This window comes from Macrobrachium nipponense, chromosome 27, assembly GCF_015104395.2.
Source record: "Macrobrachium nipponense isolate FS-2020 chromosome 27, ASM1510439v2, whole genome shotgun sequence".
Classification (NCBI taxonomy): Eukaryota; Metazoa; Arthropoda; class Malacostraca; order Decapoda; family Palaemonidae; genus Macrobrachium; species Macrobrachium nipponense.
The window spans coordinates 16248711-16267523 of NC_087216.1; the positions used below are offsets into that span (position 1 = coordinate 16248711).

The window sequence follows — 18813 nt, forward strand, 5'->3', positions numbered from 1 at the left end:
ATCCCGCAAATCTGACAAAAGCTACAGTAACTCCCCCGTTCTTACACAGTCCTATACTCGGTTTTTTTCCTTCTGTCCACCGGCCTGTGGTGTTTGCGTATGGTAACACTGCCGTCCCGGGCTTTAGATAGTTACATTTAGCTTACATTCAACAATAATAACAATATCCTATTTCGAATATTAACGGTGTAATTCGCATACAGTAAATTACCAAAATACTTTCAGTTGCAAATGTACACCCAGTACCCTACCCTTTTATTTACCTAAAACTTACACATAGCGTAACTATCTAAAGCCCGGGACGCAGTGTTACCATACGCAAACACCACAGGCTGGTGGACAGATGAAATACAACAGAGTATAGTTTTTCTTGCCACTGGAAGAAGCAGTGCGGACTCTGTAGACAATGGCAACTGCCGGACTCCATAGATCTTGCTTGAGAGACCATGCCAAAGGTATCATTGTGGTGGTCATCAGTTTGGAACAATAACGAGGTTCGACCATACTGAGGTACCCAAGGTGCGTGCAAGCAGTGAACGTTAATGCTTGGAGGCACTATTCCTCTTTTATTTATATTTCATATTTGACGCTCTCTCTCTCTCTCTCTCTCTCTCTCTCTCTCTCTCTCTCTCTCTCTCTCTCTCTCTCTCTCCTCTCTCTCTCTCTCTCTCTCGTTATTTGTTAGATAACTAAATGCTCAGGATTAAAGGAATATATATTATACATACAATATATATATACTATATATATATATATATAATATATATATATAATATATATATAGATATATATATATATATAAATAATATATATTTCCAGTTGCATTAGTACGTTAATCTGTGATTTTTGTAATTCTGCTGTCATGAGACTTAAGCCTCTGTTACGTTGAACGAATATGGTCCCTTATATAATGTATAAGAACTACCTGAAATGCTTAGTAGTTTTAATGACAGACATGTAAAGAAACAATAGGAAAGAAGAATGAACAATGAACATATCCTTGTGATGTTTTTTGTAATAACAAGAAGGTATTCGGCACTTCATTTTTTTCTGAATCTTCAGATAGTCATCATATGTTTTTTTCAGTTCTTATGTAACTTACTTATAAACATCAAGCTTCCCATTTGTTGCAGATGAATATATTTTCCTTATTTACTATCACCCATCCTTACTTTATTTCCTTCTCTACTTCTATCAGTATCGTGTGGTACCTGTCAGCAATTACATCCTGTAAATACTAGAAGAAGAAGTGTGTTGACATATGGATGCGCGTTCAATGGTGTAGCCACAACTGTAAATATGTGTTGGGATGTTGTTTGCCAAATTTATTAAAGTGATGCTTCAGTGTAGGCAAATACGTTATTGATGAACATTTATATAGTATTTTTATGTTATTTTAATTTTTATAGATCGTTATTGTGTTGTACATACTTTCGTTAAAATTTAGAATGCTGTTTCTAGTCGGTAAAAAGACATTATGAACGTAGCGAATGCTAGCGATTGATAAATATTTAAAGGCTTGTAGGGCGTACAAGCTGTCATTCCCTTACAAATTCAATCTGTGGTCGTGTAAGCCTTTCGGAAATTAGATTCAATGCTTTAAGAATAATTGATTTGTAATTTATATGCGGGAAACATGGTGCACAAAAAATCTACCTATCGACTTATGTTCAAAAATTATGATTCTGAAGTGAGGAAGACTGTCTGGGAAGAAAACAATTCACTCAGGTAAGCAGTCTTTCAGGTTAAAATTCAAATAGACTAGTAGTCCTATGCATTTATTTCTTCAATGGCATACATAGGTATATCTCCACAGATAGGTAGTAGTAGGTGTATTGACTAACCACAAGCTGTAGTATTAATTTGAGCCTAGGCTAGGGTGAGGTAGCCTTATGTCACTGACTTGCAAGGTTAAGCTAGCAAGTGTTGTAAACCAAACTTAAGTTTAACCTGTTGCATAGTCAAGTTTATGTATAAGCCAAAGTTACCTTTTCACATATTTGCACCCAATTATTATCTACTAGGGTAGGGACATTTTGTTTGATTAAGTTTAGGATAAATGACCAAACAGCGACATAGCGGCCACGTCTCTCGGAACGCAAGCACTTCCTGAAAAAGTGCTTGAATTATGCCAATATTTTGTAATTTAGGAGAAAACACTTACTTTGAGAGGAATGTAGAGGTCTAGCTAGGTGTGCTGCCAGGATGGCCCACAACTCTTGACTGATGCTCATGGCAGCGAATTCAATTACTTTTCAGGAAGGTGGCCGCATTCCAGGATCGGTGGTTGCTATGTCGCCACTCAGTCATTTACCCTATTTTAGCTTAGTCTAGTCTGGTAGTCTGATAGCCTAACAATTTTGGTTGTCTTGTGAATTGCAGGCTAGAAAACAAGAAAGTGGATTTCACATGTATAGCGTACCTTTGAGAAACAAAGAAAGTTGGTGTATGTGATGTGTAACAGACCCATGTGGCTAGGTAGTTTTTTTCATGACCAATTTTAGTTTTCTGTAAAAGAAAACTATTGTGGAAGTTTTTTTTGCCCATCTGCCATTAGCTAGATCTTAAAAACTACTAAGGCTAGAGGGCCACAAATTGCTATGTTAACCATCCACCCTCCAATCCTCAGATTCATTTGACATGCTCATATATTAGCAAAGACATTCTAAACTGTCATATGTCATAGTATATATATTATCTTAACTGTCAAATTTGTTTAGTTGTGACCCTCAGAAAATAAAGTCTAGTTTTTTCTTGAGACATTATATTTTTGGTTCATTGGATATCAGGAAGAGCTTATAGTACAATCTTTGGGCTGCAAATTTCTTGTTGTTGCTCTTAATGTAATTCCATTCAGTTTGGTTTCAATTTTTTACAACATATTTATTTCTACCATAGTCCTAAGTGTTGCATAAATTTAGTGAAACTGACTTGGTAATACAGTATACATAGATTTCTATGAAGTTTTATGAACATTCTTATTAATTTTACCAGAGACATTCTTTATGAAGTTCTTGTATTGATGTCCTTTTGATGTATATTAAAAATGATTAAATTGATCTTTGCCTAATTTTTTTTTGTAGTCCAAATCTGCCAGCTGTGTATGGTAATGCATTTATACAGCAAAACTTTTACAAACCCTTATTTATAGATTAAGAAGAAGAGAAGAAGAAAGGTCACATCATAAGATAGAGGAGGACAACAGTTGTTGTGATTGTGACTCTTCGGATGAGGAAATCATTAGACCTCCCAAAACCCTAATGAAAAATGTCAGCGTACAAAGTCAGCCAGAAACGTAAGTCCTTTAAAGTTTGTGGTAAGCTAATTACTTTTTACTGTAGGTATAGTAAATGAATGGTTAAAGACACTTTCAAATTCCTATATCTGATATTGAAATCAGCACAATCACATGAGCAGTAGACATAAATTTCTCTCTCAAACTGGGATCATACTGAGGACTCTCAAGTGACAGGCAAGGGTGAAGCCCTTTGGGCTTTGGTCTCGATGTGAGGCAGAAATTTATTTGATTGTTAACTATGCTGTGATGACTTGGGAAAACATACTATAGTACCACTGTATCTTGTAATTTTTCCTATTCACAAGAGCTTTTGAGTACCTCAAGGGAAGCAATCAGAGTTTGATTTAAGTATTCATTACAATTGCATACCCTGCATGAGTGCCTCAGGTTTAATACTTAATATGTGAGAATATTTTGTTCATGACAAGTATACCTAATAGATCTTATTAAGTGTAATTTATTATCTGTTGGCTGACATGCATGACATAAGGGATAAATGCATTATTGATTTCAATTTTTATCCATGTATATTGTTATTTACAGTACTTCATAGGAAAACTTAGATCAGCAATTATACTTTATGATTATAAACTTTGAGTTTTACTTACAGTATATCATAATGCTCATTTGTGTGCATTAAAACTAAAGCACAAGTGAAAGAATAGAACCCTGTAATTTGAATGGACTTGTAAGATTTAAGTAAATGGTTAGGCTGTTTCCTCTTAATTTGTACTTGAACCTTCAAATCCCAGAACTATTGTTAAAGGAGGACTAAATTTTCAAGGGTTGTAATATGCAGGGACAAGTTGGTTGAAGACCATCTGCAAGGAAGTGGAATTGAGTATGATTGTTGTATGAGCTGCATTCAAAATGTATTTTTTGTCTTCTCAATCCTAATTGCCCTTATCGTAACTGATATTTATATTTTGATTATGAGCGTAATGACTTACTTAATAACAATTACAGCAAATTTGAGTTAATTATTGCTGATATATGATGCAGTTGAAGTCTTGTGTATATACAGTAATTTTGTCTAATTAAACTTTATGTTCGCAGATTCCATCAAGAAGTATCAGTAGCACAATCAGATCAAAAGAAGGTTCTCCCAAATGTACCACGTCTCCATTTTTCGCCAGATGATTCCCAAGGTAGATTTGTTTCATTCATTGCAGAATCACATTCTTGTATTTTTTTATGTTTATATGGAATTATTCTACCTAAACAACTTATATTCATTTGTTTTTAGTTTAAGGGCTTTAAAGGATGAATGATGGAAAATATGTATTATATTTCTGGAAGTTTTGCTTGCAAAAGATCATCTATATGAAAAGCCATAGATTCTCTAGCCATTGTGTCGTGTCTACGCTATCCTTCTTGCTTCATACAAATGCAGTAGACTTTTTTTTTTGCCTCATGCAGTTAAGTGCTGTTTCTCACATGTCAGAAGTTTTGTTTTACCCAGTTCCTCTCCCATGCTTGCTGTGTCCAAGTTGTCTGGCAGTTCTACCCAAGGCCGTTCTGGTGCTACTCATCTATACCTGATGCTGCTTATGCAGACCAGTTACACAGAGAGTACTTAGGCAGTTCCTAATGAGTTTTTTCTTCAGAAGCACTTGTAATGCTTGATGTCAGTGATTCCACACCTTCCTCTGCCTCTGCTTATGTTTAGGCCCCAGAACCAAGTCAAGGAGTTTCTTGTTGCCAGATAAACTGATTCTTGTTGCAACTGAGTCAGAGATTCAGAGAGGAGCCACATGCAGAAGAAGGCTTAAAAACGTTACAAGGGAAAGCAAAGAACAATGCCATGTGTATTAGTCTTGGGCCAAAATGAGCAAGAAAATGGGTTTGGGGCAGATGAAATAGTTACAAGGGCAAGTTTAGGTGTAGGGATAAATTTTTACTAAGGAAATTTTATCAGAATCTTCATCATTGTAGATGTGTCCAGTTATCAAGGTTTTAAAGAAAGCAATTTACTAAATATAATTTAATTGTGATTTTTGTGGTACAGTAAATACTTCAGGGTGACCCTGTGAGAGTATTAGTTTGGGCTCGGGGTCTGGTTAAAGCACCTAATAATAATGTAAAACAAATTTGAGGAACAATATATCTGAGTGATGTCTGAGTGCCAACTGAAGTGAAGGAGTGCATCCTTAAATATACGTATCTTTATTTTGTATTTTCTTTGAATTCCTTGTGTACTTTGCAGGCAACAGAAGGAAGCTGTTCATTATGAGAGTGATACTAAAGATACTAAAGAAGATTTGAACCCACAGTATTTAATGCCGACAAGTGATCCAGAACAAAGTGAGCCTAAAGACCTGTCAAGGGATAGCAGACAGTTAGGTGTCATGCGATCTCGATCTCAGGAGAGAGAGTATGACCTTCTACCAGGTAATTATTTTTTAAGAATGTTTTTGATTTTGTACAAATGAGTTTTGTTGAAACCAAGTTGTTTCTCTAACATATTTGATGAAGTTTGAATTATTTTACTTACCATCTTTATTAAGTTTTATTATAAGTTATGAGGAGGACATCACTTGTGTTTAATCATACAGTGAAGCATGCATTTTGGCAGTGTAAGTGGTAGATTTTCAGACATCTCATATGTACTAATTCAGGGTATTTTGTCATTCATGAAGGACTAAGTCATGTTATAGAAGAACAAGCGGGCTGTTAAGTCAAGAATATTAGCCTGCTTTGATGAAGGTAGAAATTGCTTCATGTCTAAACCTAACTTATGAATAAACTTTTTGAATATTTTTTTCTGCTTATTCTTTACTTATCTTCAAAACTAAAAACTTGTTTTGCCAACAGTATCAAAAGAATCAGAAGCACGGCCAAGGTCAGCATCTTCGTCAAAGGCCAAACTAGTGAGAAGTCATAGATACCCATACACGTCTCAGCTGTCAAGAACACTGAGGAAGAATTTTCATGACAGTGATAAAAAGTTAATTTACTTACCTGTTGGAAGTGGGCAAGTTGTTCGCTCTATAGGTGATCAGACATCATTTAACGTTCATCTGAATAAGGAGCAGGTGAATAAAAGCTTTACATTCTTGATAGTACATATATATAGGAAACTGAATGCATTCCATTTTGTACAGTACAGTAGTACCTCAAGATACGAAAGGCTCAACTTACGAAAACTCAAGATACGAAAGCCAATGCGAAAAATTTAACGGCTCTACATACGAAAAGTTTTCAAGATACGAAAGGTTCTGAAAGTCCGAGATTCGCCGGATACAATTTTGAAACTCACGCCGCGCGCCGCCTTCTTAGGACTAGTAGACTCGCCACCATCCTCCTGCTCTCCCATTGGTTCCTGATGCTAGTCACTACCATGAAATCCTTCTCTCCTATTGGACAGCATCCCTCCCAGCATGCATCTTATACTTATACGTGGTGGCGTACCTATCTCGGCCTCTTCGTACCAACATCTTTATCGTACGCACACGGCATTCGTTCGGTCCAACGATTTTGTTTAGTAACGTAAATTCGTTAGTGATTTCGTTGCAGTACTATTATCGTGTTGTGCAAAAACTTTATTGTGTTACTTATACATAAACTACGTACAAGATAACGTAGTCTTGGGTCCCAAGAAAGTTGAAATTCACGGAAAGAAGTGCATGCTCTCTTTGGAGACAAAGATGGAGATCATCAAGAAGTACGAAGCTGGTATGCGATTGAGTGTGATCGCAAAGGAATACGGCCGTAATCCGTCGACAATAGGCACCATCATCAAACAGAAGGATGCCATCAAAGCAGCTACACCGTCGAAGGGCATCACTATTTTGTCCAGCAAGAGGAGCCACGTGCACGACGAGATGGAACGGCTGCTCCTCGTCAGGATAAAAGACAAAGAAATCGCTGGCGATACAGTAATGGAGACAGCAATCGCCCACAAGGCCAGCGCTATTTTCGGCGATTTGATTGCGCAGGCGGAAGACGACAGAGGGGAAGGGACTTCAACGCAAACCCCAGAGTTCATGGCTTCACATGGCTGGTTCGAGAAATTCTGTAAACGGACTGGCATCCATTCGGTGGTGTGTCGGGGAGGCTGCCAGCTCGGACACGAAAGCGGCCGAAGCATTTAAGAAAACTTTCGACGAGATGATAACCAAAGGAGGCCTACAGTCTCAGCAAGTCTTCAATTGTGATGAGACTGGCCTTTTTTGGAAAAAAATGCCTCGTCGGACGTACATCACGGAGGAAGAGAAGAAGCTACCCAGGCATAAGCCTATGAAAGACAGGCTTACGCTCGCACTTTGTTCAAACGCCAGTGGGGATTGCAAGGTGAAGCCCCTACTGGTGTATCATTCCGAGACTCCTCGAGCCTTCAAGGCCCACAAAGTGCTGAAAGAGAAGCTTCCAGTGATGTGGAGGGCTAATGCAAAAGCCTGAGTAACGAGGCTTTTGTTCACAGAGTGGGTAAATCTGTGTTTCGGCCCGACAGTGAAGAAATTTTTGGAAGAGAAGCGCCTCCCCCTGAAATGTCTGCTGGTGTTGGACAATGCCCCTCCCCAGCCTCCTGGCCTCGAGGAAGATATCCTAGCGGAGTATTCCTTCCTCAAGATTCTTTTTCTTCCGCCCAACACCACCCCTCTCCTCCAGCCCATGGACCAGCAAGTGATAGCGAACTTTAAGAAGCTGTACACGAAACATCTTTTCAAGAGATGTTTCGACATCACCGATACCACAAACCTCAGCTTGCGTCAATTTTGGTTGGAAGGAGCATTTCGACATCGTCATTTGCATCCGACTCATCAACCAAGCTTGGCAGGAGGTTTCGAGGCGAACTTTGAATTCCTCGTGGAGGAAACTGGCCTGATGTCGTATCCGCCCGAGACTTCGAGGGATTCGACGTGGGCGAAGCTGGTGCTGCAGAGTCAGAAACAGTTGATGATCCCGAAGCTGTTTCCCAACCAGATCTTGACAAGATCGTTGCACTCGGCAAGTGGGGCTGGTCATCGACGAGGACGACATCAACGACCTTCTCGAGGAGCACCAAGAGGAGCTTACGACGGATGACCTGAAGAAGTTGGAGGCCATGCAACATAACGTCGTTCAAGAGAAGTTCTCTAGCAGCAGCGAGGAAGAGGAGGAGGAGCCTATGACAACGGCAGAAATTAAGGATGTTCTAGCCGCTTTTCATAAAGTGCAATCGTTTATCGAAAAAAGACACACTGAAAAGGCTCACACAGGTCGTATGCTTGCGCAGTTCGATGACGTTTGCCTGAGTCGTTTCAGGAACATTGTGAAAAGTAGGCAGAAGCAATCTTCCTTGGATCGTTATTTTTTAAAGAGGCCTTCAGCATAGCAGGAGTAAGCAAAAAGGAAGAACCAAGTGATAAAAAACAGAAAGTTGAAAGCAAAAAGGAAGAACCAAGTGATGAAAAACAGAACGTTGAAAGTGGCGAAGTTGAAATTCTGGAAAAAAAAAAAAAAAAAAAAAAAAAAAAAAAAAAAAAAAAAAAAAAAAAAAAAAAAAAAAAAAAAAAAAAAAAAAAAAAAAAAAAAAAAAAAAAAAAAAAAAAACCTACGTAAAAGTAAAAAAACTTAAAAATCAAAAAAAGAAAAAAAAATTAATGTTTAGTTTTTTGTAAAGTTAAGTGTTACAGTTTTGTTAATGTGTTTCGTAAATTTTAGTTTTATAGTTTTCCTTAGATTTTTTATGTGTTTTCGTAAAGTTAAGTGTACGTACGTACATTATCTGCCGTTTGTCCTCCTCCTCCTCTGCCTCCACTTTCGGAGATAGCCTCACTCGAAAGGTAAGCTTCCACATTTTACGTTACAGTAATAATATTTCTTGTACACTAATATACACTTTATTTACAGGTTTTGCATTTTATTATTAAGTTACGTATTGAATGGTCCAAATTGTTGTAGTATTTCATTGTTATAGGTCAATTTAGCTTTACAGTAGTGCCTCAGGATACGAAATTAATCCGTTCCGAAGCGGCATTCGTAACCTGATTTTTCGTATCTTGAACCACATTTTACATGTAAATTGCCTAATTCATTCCAAGCCCTACAAAAACACCCCAGTAAATTTTATAATAAAGCTAAATTGACCAAAAAATAATGAAATACAACAATTTGGAACATTCAATACATAACATAAACTACATATATGTACTACTATATGTACCTATAAATAAAGTGTATTAGTGTACATGGTACAAGAAATACTGTACGTACATACGTATGTAGTAAAATGTGGAACCTTACCTTTTGAGTGAGGCGATCTCAGAAAGTGGCGACAGAGGAGGAGGACAAATGGCAGAAAACATGAACACTTAACTTTAAGAAACACATTAAAAAATGTCAGAAAACATTAACACTAAATTTTATTAAACACATTAACAATAGCAGAAAACATTAACGCACACAACTTTACAAAAAACTTTAAATTAATTTTTTTTTTTTTTTTTTTTTACAAATTTCAATTTCTTTGCCACTTTCAGCTTTCTGTTTTTTCGTATCACTTTGATCTTCCTGTTTGCTTACTACTACTAAAGGCCTCTTTAAAAAATAACTATCCAAGGAAGATTGCTTCTGCCTGCTTTTGACAATGCTCCTGAAATGACAGGCAAACGTCATTGAACTGCACAAGCATACAACCTGTGTAAACCTTTTCGGAGTGTCTCTTTTCTACAAATGATTGCACTTTATGAAAAGCAGCTAGAGCATCCTTAATTTTTGCTGTTGTCATAGGGTCCTCCTCCTCCTCCTCGCTGCTGCTAGAGAACTCTTCTTGAACGACGTTATGTTGCATGGCCTCCAACTCCTTCAGGTCATGCGTCGTAAGCTGCTCTTGGTGCTCCTTGAGAAGGTCATTGATGTCGTCCTCATCGACGACCAGCCCCATGGACTTGCCAAGAGTAATGATCTCGTCAAGATCTAGTTGCAAAACAGTTTCAGGATCGTCAACTGTTTCTGAATCTGCATCAGCTCCACCCACGTCGAATCCCTCGAAGTCTCGGGCGGATACAGCAGGCCAGAGTTTCCTCCACGAAGAATTCAAGGTTCGCCTCAAAACCTCTTGCCAAGCTTGATCGATGAGTCGATGCATATCACAATATCAAAATGCTCCTTCCAAAATTCATGGAAGGTGAGGTTTGTGGTGTCGGTGATGTCGATCTCTTGAAAAGATGTTTCGTATGCAGCTTCTTGAAGTTCGATATTACTTGCTGGTCCATGGGCTGGAGGAGAGAGGTGGTGTTAGGCGGAAGATAAAGAACCTTGATATCTTCCTCAAGGCCAGTAGGGTGAGTAGGGGCATTGTCCAACACAGCTGACATTTCAGAGGGAGGCACTTCTCTTCCAAGAATTTCTTCGCTGTCGGGCCGAAACACAGATTTACCCACTCGGTGAACAAAAGTCTCATTACCCAGGCTTTCCCATTAGCCCTCCACATCACTGGAAGCTTCTCCTTTAGCACTTGTGGGCCTTGAAGGCTCGAGGAGTCTCCGAATGATAGACAAGTAGGGGCTTGACTTTACAATCCCCACTGGCGTTGGAACATAGTGCGAGCATAAGCCTGTCTTTCATAGGCTTATTCCCGGGTAGCTTCTTCTCTTCCTCCGTGATGTACGTCCGATGAGGCATTTTTTTTCCAAAAAAGGCGTCTCGTCACAGTTGAAGACTTGCTGAGAACTGTAGCCTTTCTTGATCGTCATCTCGTCGAAGTGTTAATAAAGGCTTCGGCCACTTTTCATGTCTGAGCTGGCAGCCTCCCCATGCCGCACCACCGAATGGATGCCAGTCCGTTTCCGGAACTTTTCAAACCACCCACGAGAAGCCTTGAAGTCTGGGGTTGGCGTCGATGTCCCTTCTCCTCTGTCATCTTTGGCCTGGGCAATCAGATCACCGAAAATAGCGCTGGCCTTGTGGCAGATTGCCGTCTCGGTTATCGTATCGCCAGTGATTCCTTTGTCTTTTATCCATTCAAGAAGCAGCCTCTCCATCTCATCCTGCATGTGCTCCTCTTGTTTGACAAAATAGTCACGCCCTTGGAAGGTGTAGCTGCTTTGATGGCTTCCTTCTGCTTAAGGATGGTACCTATCGTCGACGGATTTCGGCCTTATTCCTTAGCGATCACACTCAACCGCATGCCAGCCTCATACTTCTTGATTATCTCCATCTTTATCTCCATAGAAAGCATCCTCTTCTTTCCGTGAGCTTCAGCAACTTTCTTGGGACCCATGACTATAATTAAGTTACTAATTAAGTTCTCACACAACACGATAAAGTACAAAGTGATATCACTAACACTAATTTACGTTAACAAGCGAAATCGTATATGTGAGTGAACGAATTCCGCGTGCATACGATAACGCTAGTGCAAGGAAGTGGCCGAAGGACGCCTTTACGTAGAGCATGATGGGATAGATGCTGACCAATAGGAGAGCACGATCATACGGCGATGACTAGCATCAGGAAAGTGGAAGGATGGTGGCGAGCTACAGAGTTAGAGGCGCGCGAGTTTTAAAATTGTTCTTGGTGGTCTGGGCGAAATCTCAGGACTTTACAGTAACACCCTTTCGTAACCTGAATTATTTTTGTATGCAGAGGCAAAAAAATCTTGTCTTGCTTTCGTAACTTGGATTTTTTCTTAAGTTGGGACTTTCGTATGTCGAGGTTCCACTGTATTATGAAATTTACTGGGGTGTTTTTGGAGGGCTTGGAACGGATTAGCCATTTTACATATAAAATGTGGTCCAAGATACGAAAACCTCATTATATACGAAAGGCGCCTCGGAACGGATTAATTTCGTATCTCGAGGTACTACTGTACTTGGGAAAAGGTTTTTATATCTCATAAACTGATAGCTATTCTAATGTGAAATGTAACTTTTATTTTGTACCATAGCAGTTGTCATTTAGTTGTAATTTAAAATTTGAATGTGTTCCTGCATAAATACAAACCCTCCCTTTTTGGCCTTTACTTTTAACCAAGGGTTAATTTTGTACTTAAAACAAGCAAAGAAGTTAACACTTGTTGAACTTCGTTTGGCATGGGGAGTACACCACCTCCCTACCTGTACCAAGTCTCTTTACACCCACAGTTCACAGTTCAAACAAGTTTTCTGGTTGATATCTATTTTTCATAGTTCCACCTTTATTAATTCACAAGTCAACATAGTTGCAATTCTTGTAACTAACCAGCACTTTCCACAGCATAGAAAAGGCACTAATAGATATAGATTCCTCAGAGGAGTCTTATAAAGGGTACCTTGAACCGAGGTACATAAGAGTCTAAGGATCAGTGATTTAGACAGTGAGAAGACTTTAGTGGCCCTTGTTGGATCTTCCAGCATAACTGTAGACATTTACCGCACCTCGTAGCTCACATTGGATTATTGATTTTCCTATTTAAAACTTATGCGGCGAATCTGTGCCCATGAGCAGCTGACACAAGCCACCTCCTTAACATCAACAAATAGAAGTCTTTTTTTGGCTCTGCTGGAAAAATAACTACCTTGTTTGAGATTTCACCATTATTAAGACATCACTTATCCGTCTTCTGCAAATTGACCAAGGAGGTTCACATTTCCACCCAAATGGGTAAGGGTGGCAATTTAGCACAGGTTACCATTTTTTTAAAGTGATCCAGGTGTGCATGAACCAAGGACATTGGCTCGGATTCCTCATCTGTCAAAACTAACAGGAGCTACCGAGACTACAACCAGCCTTGACACATCAAATGTGACTATAATTTACTCCAAGTTATAGAAATGGAAGGTGTACTGGGCCAGGGGGATCTTAAAGCATGAACTCAGGACTCACCCTAGAAAATTCTTTGCTGTCATGGAGCATTAGTTGGGAGACTACTAAGATGAAGGTTCCTTGGCAAGGCAATCAGTGGTGAGTACAGGGTGTTCCAGCTCATATATTTTTAGGAAAAGGAGCTTTGCAGCAGATCATATGGGTCTTGATTAGCTAATCAAGGATAATATCAGTTCAGTCTTTCCCACCTAATTTCTGATTCAGTCTGACTCTTAAGTAATAGATTTGTTGTGAAACATTTTTTTTAAAAACAAAATATATTTTATTCAAAACCAGTACTATAATGCAAGTTCCCACCTTCCAGCAACATTATTTCCCACATTTTGTGGATCATACGACATGAATACTAACTTTTGACTGCTTGAGAATGTAGGATTCACAAACACGTACACATTACTTCTAGGCGACTCTCATTGTCTTTTTTTAGGGGGACAAATCATTTTGAATGATTTCCTATGTGACAAATGGGCTAATTGCTGATTAAATACAGGCAGTCTATGGTTAACGGTGGGGGATCCGTTCCTGGCCAAGCACCAATAACCGAAAATCGTTGTTAACTGGAACATCACAATAATTATGGTAATAAATGGCGTTTGTGACGCCATAAGTGCAGATAAATGGCTTAACCATGCCATTAACTGGTTATTGGCATCAATAAACCACTTACAACACTGATAAACTGCTTGCCAGAGCTGATATATGCTTACCAGCACCGAAAATCTGGTTAGCAATGTCCTTAGCCAAGCATCGTAAAACCGAAATGCTGTTAACTGATGCCGCTGGTAAGAGGGGACTGCCTGTAATGGGTTTGTATGAATAAATGAATTTTGATTTTTATTGAACCTGTAATGTTATTACAGGTTCGTTCAACTGCACTTCAAGCCTCTGCTCAGCGCAACAGGGAAATAGAGAATCTCATCAAACGGCAGCGTAAAATCAACCTTGAAGATTGGAGAGAGAAAAATAAAGTTGAACATATAAATAATTCAAGTATATTCTTAGAAGATGATAAAAATATATTTTCCAGGTCAAGGCCTAAAGAAAAACTGTATGATGATCAGCACAGGGTGAGGGTGTTTTCTAATTTTTGTAAGCATTGTGGTGGAAGGAAATGATGATTTAAGATTTAAATTAAGTATAGTGCAATAAAATTGTTATTTGTGTGTATAGCAATAAAACCTTCAAACTTTTATTTTATACATGCCACAGCTGCCATTATCAGGCTTGTGGTAGACTATACGTTAGGAGTAACAAATGTTGATGCAACAGACTATCCTCAAATCATTACATTTTTTACTTAGGTCCATTCACTTTTGCAGCCATCAGAATTCTAGGAAAAGTTAAGGTTATTTGTAAAAAGTAATTGTACCAGTGAAAATATTATGACAGGTAATGCATATTTAAAAAAACTAAAATGGAGTGCCAGTTTTTGGCACTACGTATATGTATGTAGTAGTCCCTGAATTGCATCCTTTTCAATTTACCTGTGATCAGGGACTTACTGTCATGAATAGTGGATTGTCCATCTTGGTGTATCTATGTCTTCAGAATGTTTGTTTAGGCTTTTCACATCACATTCACGCTTTCACTGTGTACTATAATGTTTTTTTTTTCATAATTTTCGTACTTGATAAGTACAGTCAGTAATTTTTACAGTTTTTGTTTCATATTAAGCTGCACTTTTGATTTTGATTCTCACTTGGTGCTACCTGCAGGGTTAGGCATCTTTTTGCACTGACTGATGTGTTGAGTGTGATCCCTGGTTTGAGGCTCACTGGGAATAGGTATGGAATCAGGAAATCTCATGTAGGTATGGGCAGTTTTTACTTTAGAAGGATTTCCCTGTAGTGCTGATCTCAGTTCATGGAGCCACATGGGGCTGCCTTGCAGATCAATTAGATTGAGATCACATTTTCTCTCCATTGCCCAGCTCTTGCTCCCACAAGAGATCCTGGAGCAATCTTTTAGTTATATCATACAATTAGGTTTTGTTCAGTTGGAAAGAGTAAACTTACCACAAAGAAAAGAATTTTTTTCAAATGGCAGCTACTGACTACCTCTGTTGCTAATGCTTCTGATAACAAGGCATTATAAATCCACTAGTCTACTTACCCAACAAGGGAACAAAAATAAGGGTTATGTGAAGTACTGGTTTGACTAAATATATAGATCCTGCAGTAGTGTGAACATATAACTAGATAAACATTACTCTTCTATTAATGAATCACTTGATAAGCTCCAAACACACTCAGAGATGTCACAGCTTAAAAGGAAAAGCTTTGTAATTTATGTTTTAAAAACAAATTTTTATTGTTCTGTAGCCCCACTTTTGTTTATTGTTTGGTAGTACAACCCCGTTTAACCAGTTTAATCTGGTTTTGTAGCTTTTATCATGCCTCCTTTTGACAGGTACCTCTTGTGGAGAGTCCCCTTTTAGTGTCCAGTGAAAAGAAATTAGTTGTCTCCTCCCTTTTTGTGTGAGTTACTCAATTTTATGTTCATTTTTTTTTTTATTATTTTATCCTTAGAAACTTGTATAGCATTTTGAGAGAATTATGAATTTATCTGAGAATATTCATCTTGAATTTAAAGAAGTACTAGTCTCTTTGACTCCACAAATTTATGCTTCTTGGAAATAGGATTGAGTATGTAACATAGGTGTGTGGGTCATCCTCTCACCACTGCCATCCATGGAAAACTAATTAACATTTATAAAGATGTACATTCAGCTAAATTTGGCCTTGTCTTTGAAGCTCAGCTCAGTGGATGTTGTGCATTCCACCTGCTCATGCCTCTCCCAACTGTAGACAGTCTAACCTGTGTTCATACTGGTCTAAAGGCTGGGGATGAGCTATACAACGTGTTTTAAGACTTAGGTCTGGTGGTGCACACTCTCTGTTTTCTTTAATAGAGGCTCACCCTTGGAGCAGTGATGGTGAACCTAACTAGCAAAGGGTTCAGTCAGACTTTCATCAGATGCCAGGTTGTATGGAAAGTTGTTACAGGAGTCAGCCTTCCCCCTACTCATACGCTTGACCAGGAAACTGGCATTTTTAGGTAGTAATAGATTAGGCTCATACCTCACGTTCAAATTTTTCGGAACATTGCCACCCTGTTCTCGAGGCAAAACGTTTCACTTAAGACAAGATTCTTCTGCAAGTTTTAAAGATTAATGTGCATGTTTCATAGATAAGAAATTAAAGTTTTTTTATCATAATCCCACTAACCATCCAAGTATTCATCCCTATTTGCCAAAGAAAAAGTAGAGTTGCTTAAGGAATACCATTTGAGACTTCAGCTTTTTATACCTAGGATCAATGGAAATCATAGGTAAGATTTGCAATGTTTGTGACATTTAAAGACTACAGAATCAATTTATTTATAAATTTAATGCCAAAACTTACACTCGGTATTCTTGTAAGCTATTACATATTTCCAAAATATACTAGTCTATTTTGTTAAGTACTGAAAGGTTTTTAGAACTCCTGAATTTAGGAATTTAAATGTTCCCTACTTAACAGTCCATGTTTCTTTACTGGCTCTTCAAAATAATGTACAATTAAACCAAAATATTTAGGATAAAATATAATAAACCCATTATCATCAATAGCGTTTAGGAATTAAAGTTACTGTATTACCTAATAATGTATGGGGACCAATACTAGGTACGAGTATGCAACTTACATATGCTGTTGTAATTTAAAGGTGCTACTTGTGTAATGTACATATACTACATTTACATTTTTGCTGCTAACACGGGTGGAATTTTAACTAACCAGCAGCATCATTTTTTGTGAAAATCAACCTAATGCATGAAGTACATTGTTACTCTTGGCTTATGCATGAAAGATGGGCCATCCTTGTGAGAGCTGAGAACGTTATTTGTCTGGTTAAACTATTTATTAATAATTGTGATAGTACACAAGAAGTCATGATGATGACCTGTGGCATGCCTTTTATAATTGAGAAGAAAGTTTAAACATTAGGTTTAGTGCAATTTTGTATATCACATAATAAGGAAAGGCACTTTTTAAACAGTGCATATTGCAATTGACTAATATTTTGTCGTTTGAGTTGATTCCGTCCACAGTGTCAGATGCAATAATTTTCTGTGATTAATTGCAGCACATAGATTTCAGATTCGTTTCTGGTCCTTGGTATTGTTACATTAACTACTTATCTTGTTTATGCATTGGGAAATTATGGGTTGTCATTTAGAAAGATAGTCTGGGTTTAAGCATTAACCCACATAGTTGATTCTTATGATAAATAAGGAATATTTTTATTCAAAGAAAAATTTCAGCTTTATAGTATGTTGAACAAGAATATGCCATATAGTAGAATATATGCAAAATAAGTCTATACATTTTTTTAAACTTAAAGATTTTATCTTGTGTCCAATATTTGGCGATTGTGTAAACTTTTTTTTTTAGAAGATATTTTAACCTCATGGGTTAATAATACAAGCCAAATGCAGTCTTGTCATTGTGCAGCAGCAATGACGTACGCACATACATATTAGTGTTAAGCTAAGCTATGTATCTGGCAAGAGTAACTTGAATCCTAAGAAAAAGCAGAACTCAGTACTTTGTCTTACATAAAATGAAATGTATATTTAGGATACTGTACTTAACTATTTTATTTTATTTAATTTTATTTTATCAAGCACTATGGCACTTTAAGTTGAGCATGATATTTTTTATCTAATTTGGAAGTAACAAATGTTGCTTTATATATGTAATGGTATTCAGGAGCTTTTATAAGTGGGTATTCCTCAGTAGGTAAGAAAGGGGAATGTATTAAATTGAAAAATTCAGATTTTATTAGCATTAATGTGACAGAGTATTAGAGTCCATTTATTTTAGGCCACTTCACTTCTGTAAGCCTGTTTTTCCTTTAAATTGAAGAAAAGGGTGTAATGTTAATATCCACCACCATAGCCATGTATTTTGTTTACTTATTATCATCTCATTTTCTTAACATTGCTCTTCTTTGCCATCATATCATGTAACTATATGACTTGATGTCTTCACAGATTAGATTTTTTAGCGATAATCCTGGACAAGATAGTTGTGTCCGGTAAAGATAATAACAAGGATCCCAGGCACCTTAAGCAAATTTTACAAGGAAATTTGTTGCCTTAACCAAATTAATCTTTGGTTTTAAAGGTTAACATACCATATTGTAATTATTTTCAAGAACATTACATGTATTAGCATTTTTCAAGAGCATATTACTAAAAATTTGCCTCTGTACAATTACAAGTGAACTAAGGTGGATGCCATATACAACTATGAAAGTTTGTTTCATCCCATCTTCCTGTAAAATATAGTATGTGAAGTGGATGAAACGTGGCTGCATGATATGCAAATACAGGGAAAGGGTCCTCTAGTGAAAAATTGCTTATACTTTTTGATATCCTAAAAAAAAAATAAATGATAAAAATTGCTGATGTTATCAGAGCTTCTGTTTTTTTAAGTAGTACACATTTTATATTTTTATACTATATATATATATATATATATATATATATATATCTTATATATATGTATATATATATATATATATTTATGTATATATATATATATATATATATATATATATATATATATATATATATATATATATATATTACTATATATATATATATATATAGAATATATATATATATTGTGGAAGTATTGGTGTCATTTTCTATATCATGGACTTTTATTGCCTTCTAAAGG

The 18813-nt window shown here is 37.2% G+C and overlaps 1 protein-coding gene across 1 annotated transcript; it reads left to right on the top strand.

Moving 5' to 3' along the window:
- The first annotated feature begins 1448 nt into the window (after window positions 1-1448).
- LOC135200512 (uncharacterized) lies at window positions 1449-15560 on the top strand. The gene is made up of 6 exons (XM_064229162.1): window positions 1449-1728; window positions 3152-3295; window positions 4355-4446; window positions 5483-5689; window positions 6113-6333; window positions 13948-15560. Exons 1-6 carry the CDS (start codon window positions 1637-1639, stop codon window positions 14200-14202), a joined length of 1011 nt encoding a protein of 336 aa, XP_064085232.1. The 5' UTR covers window positions 1449-1636; the 3' UTR covers window positions 14203-15560.
- Window positions 15561-18813: the final 3253 nt, after the last annotated feature.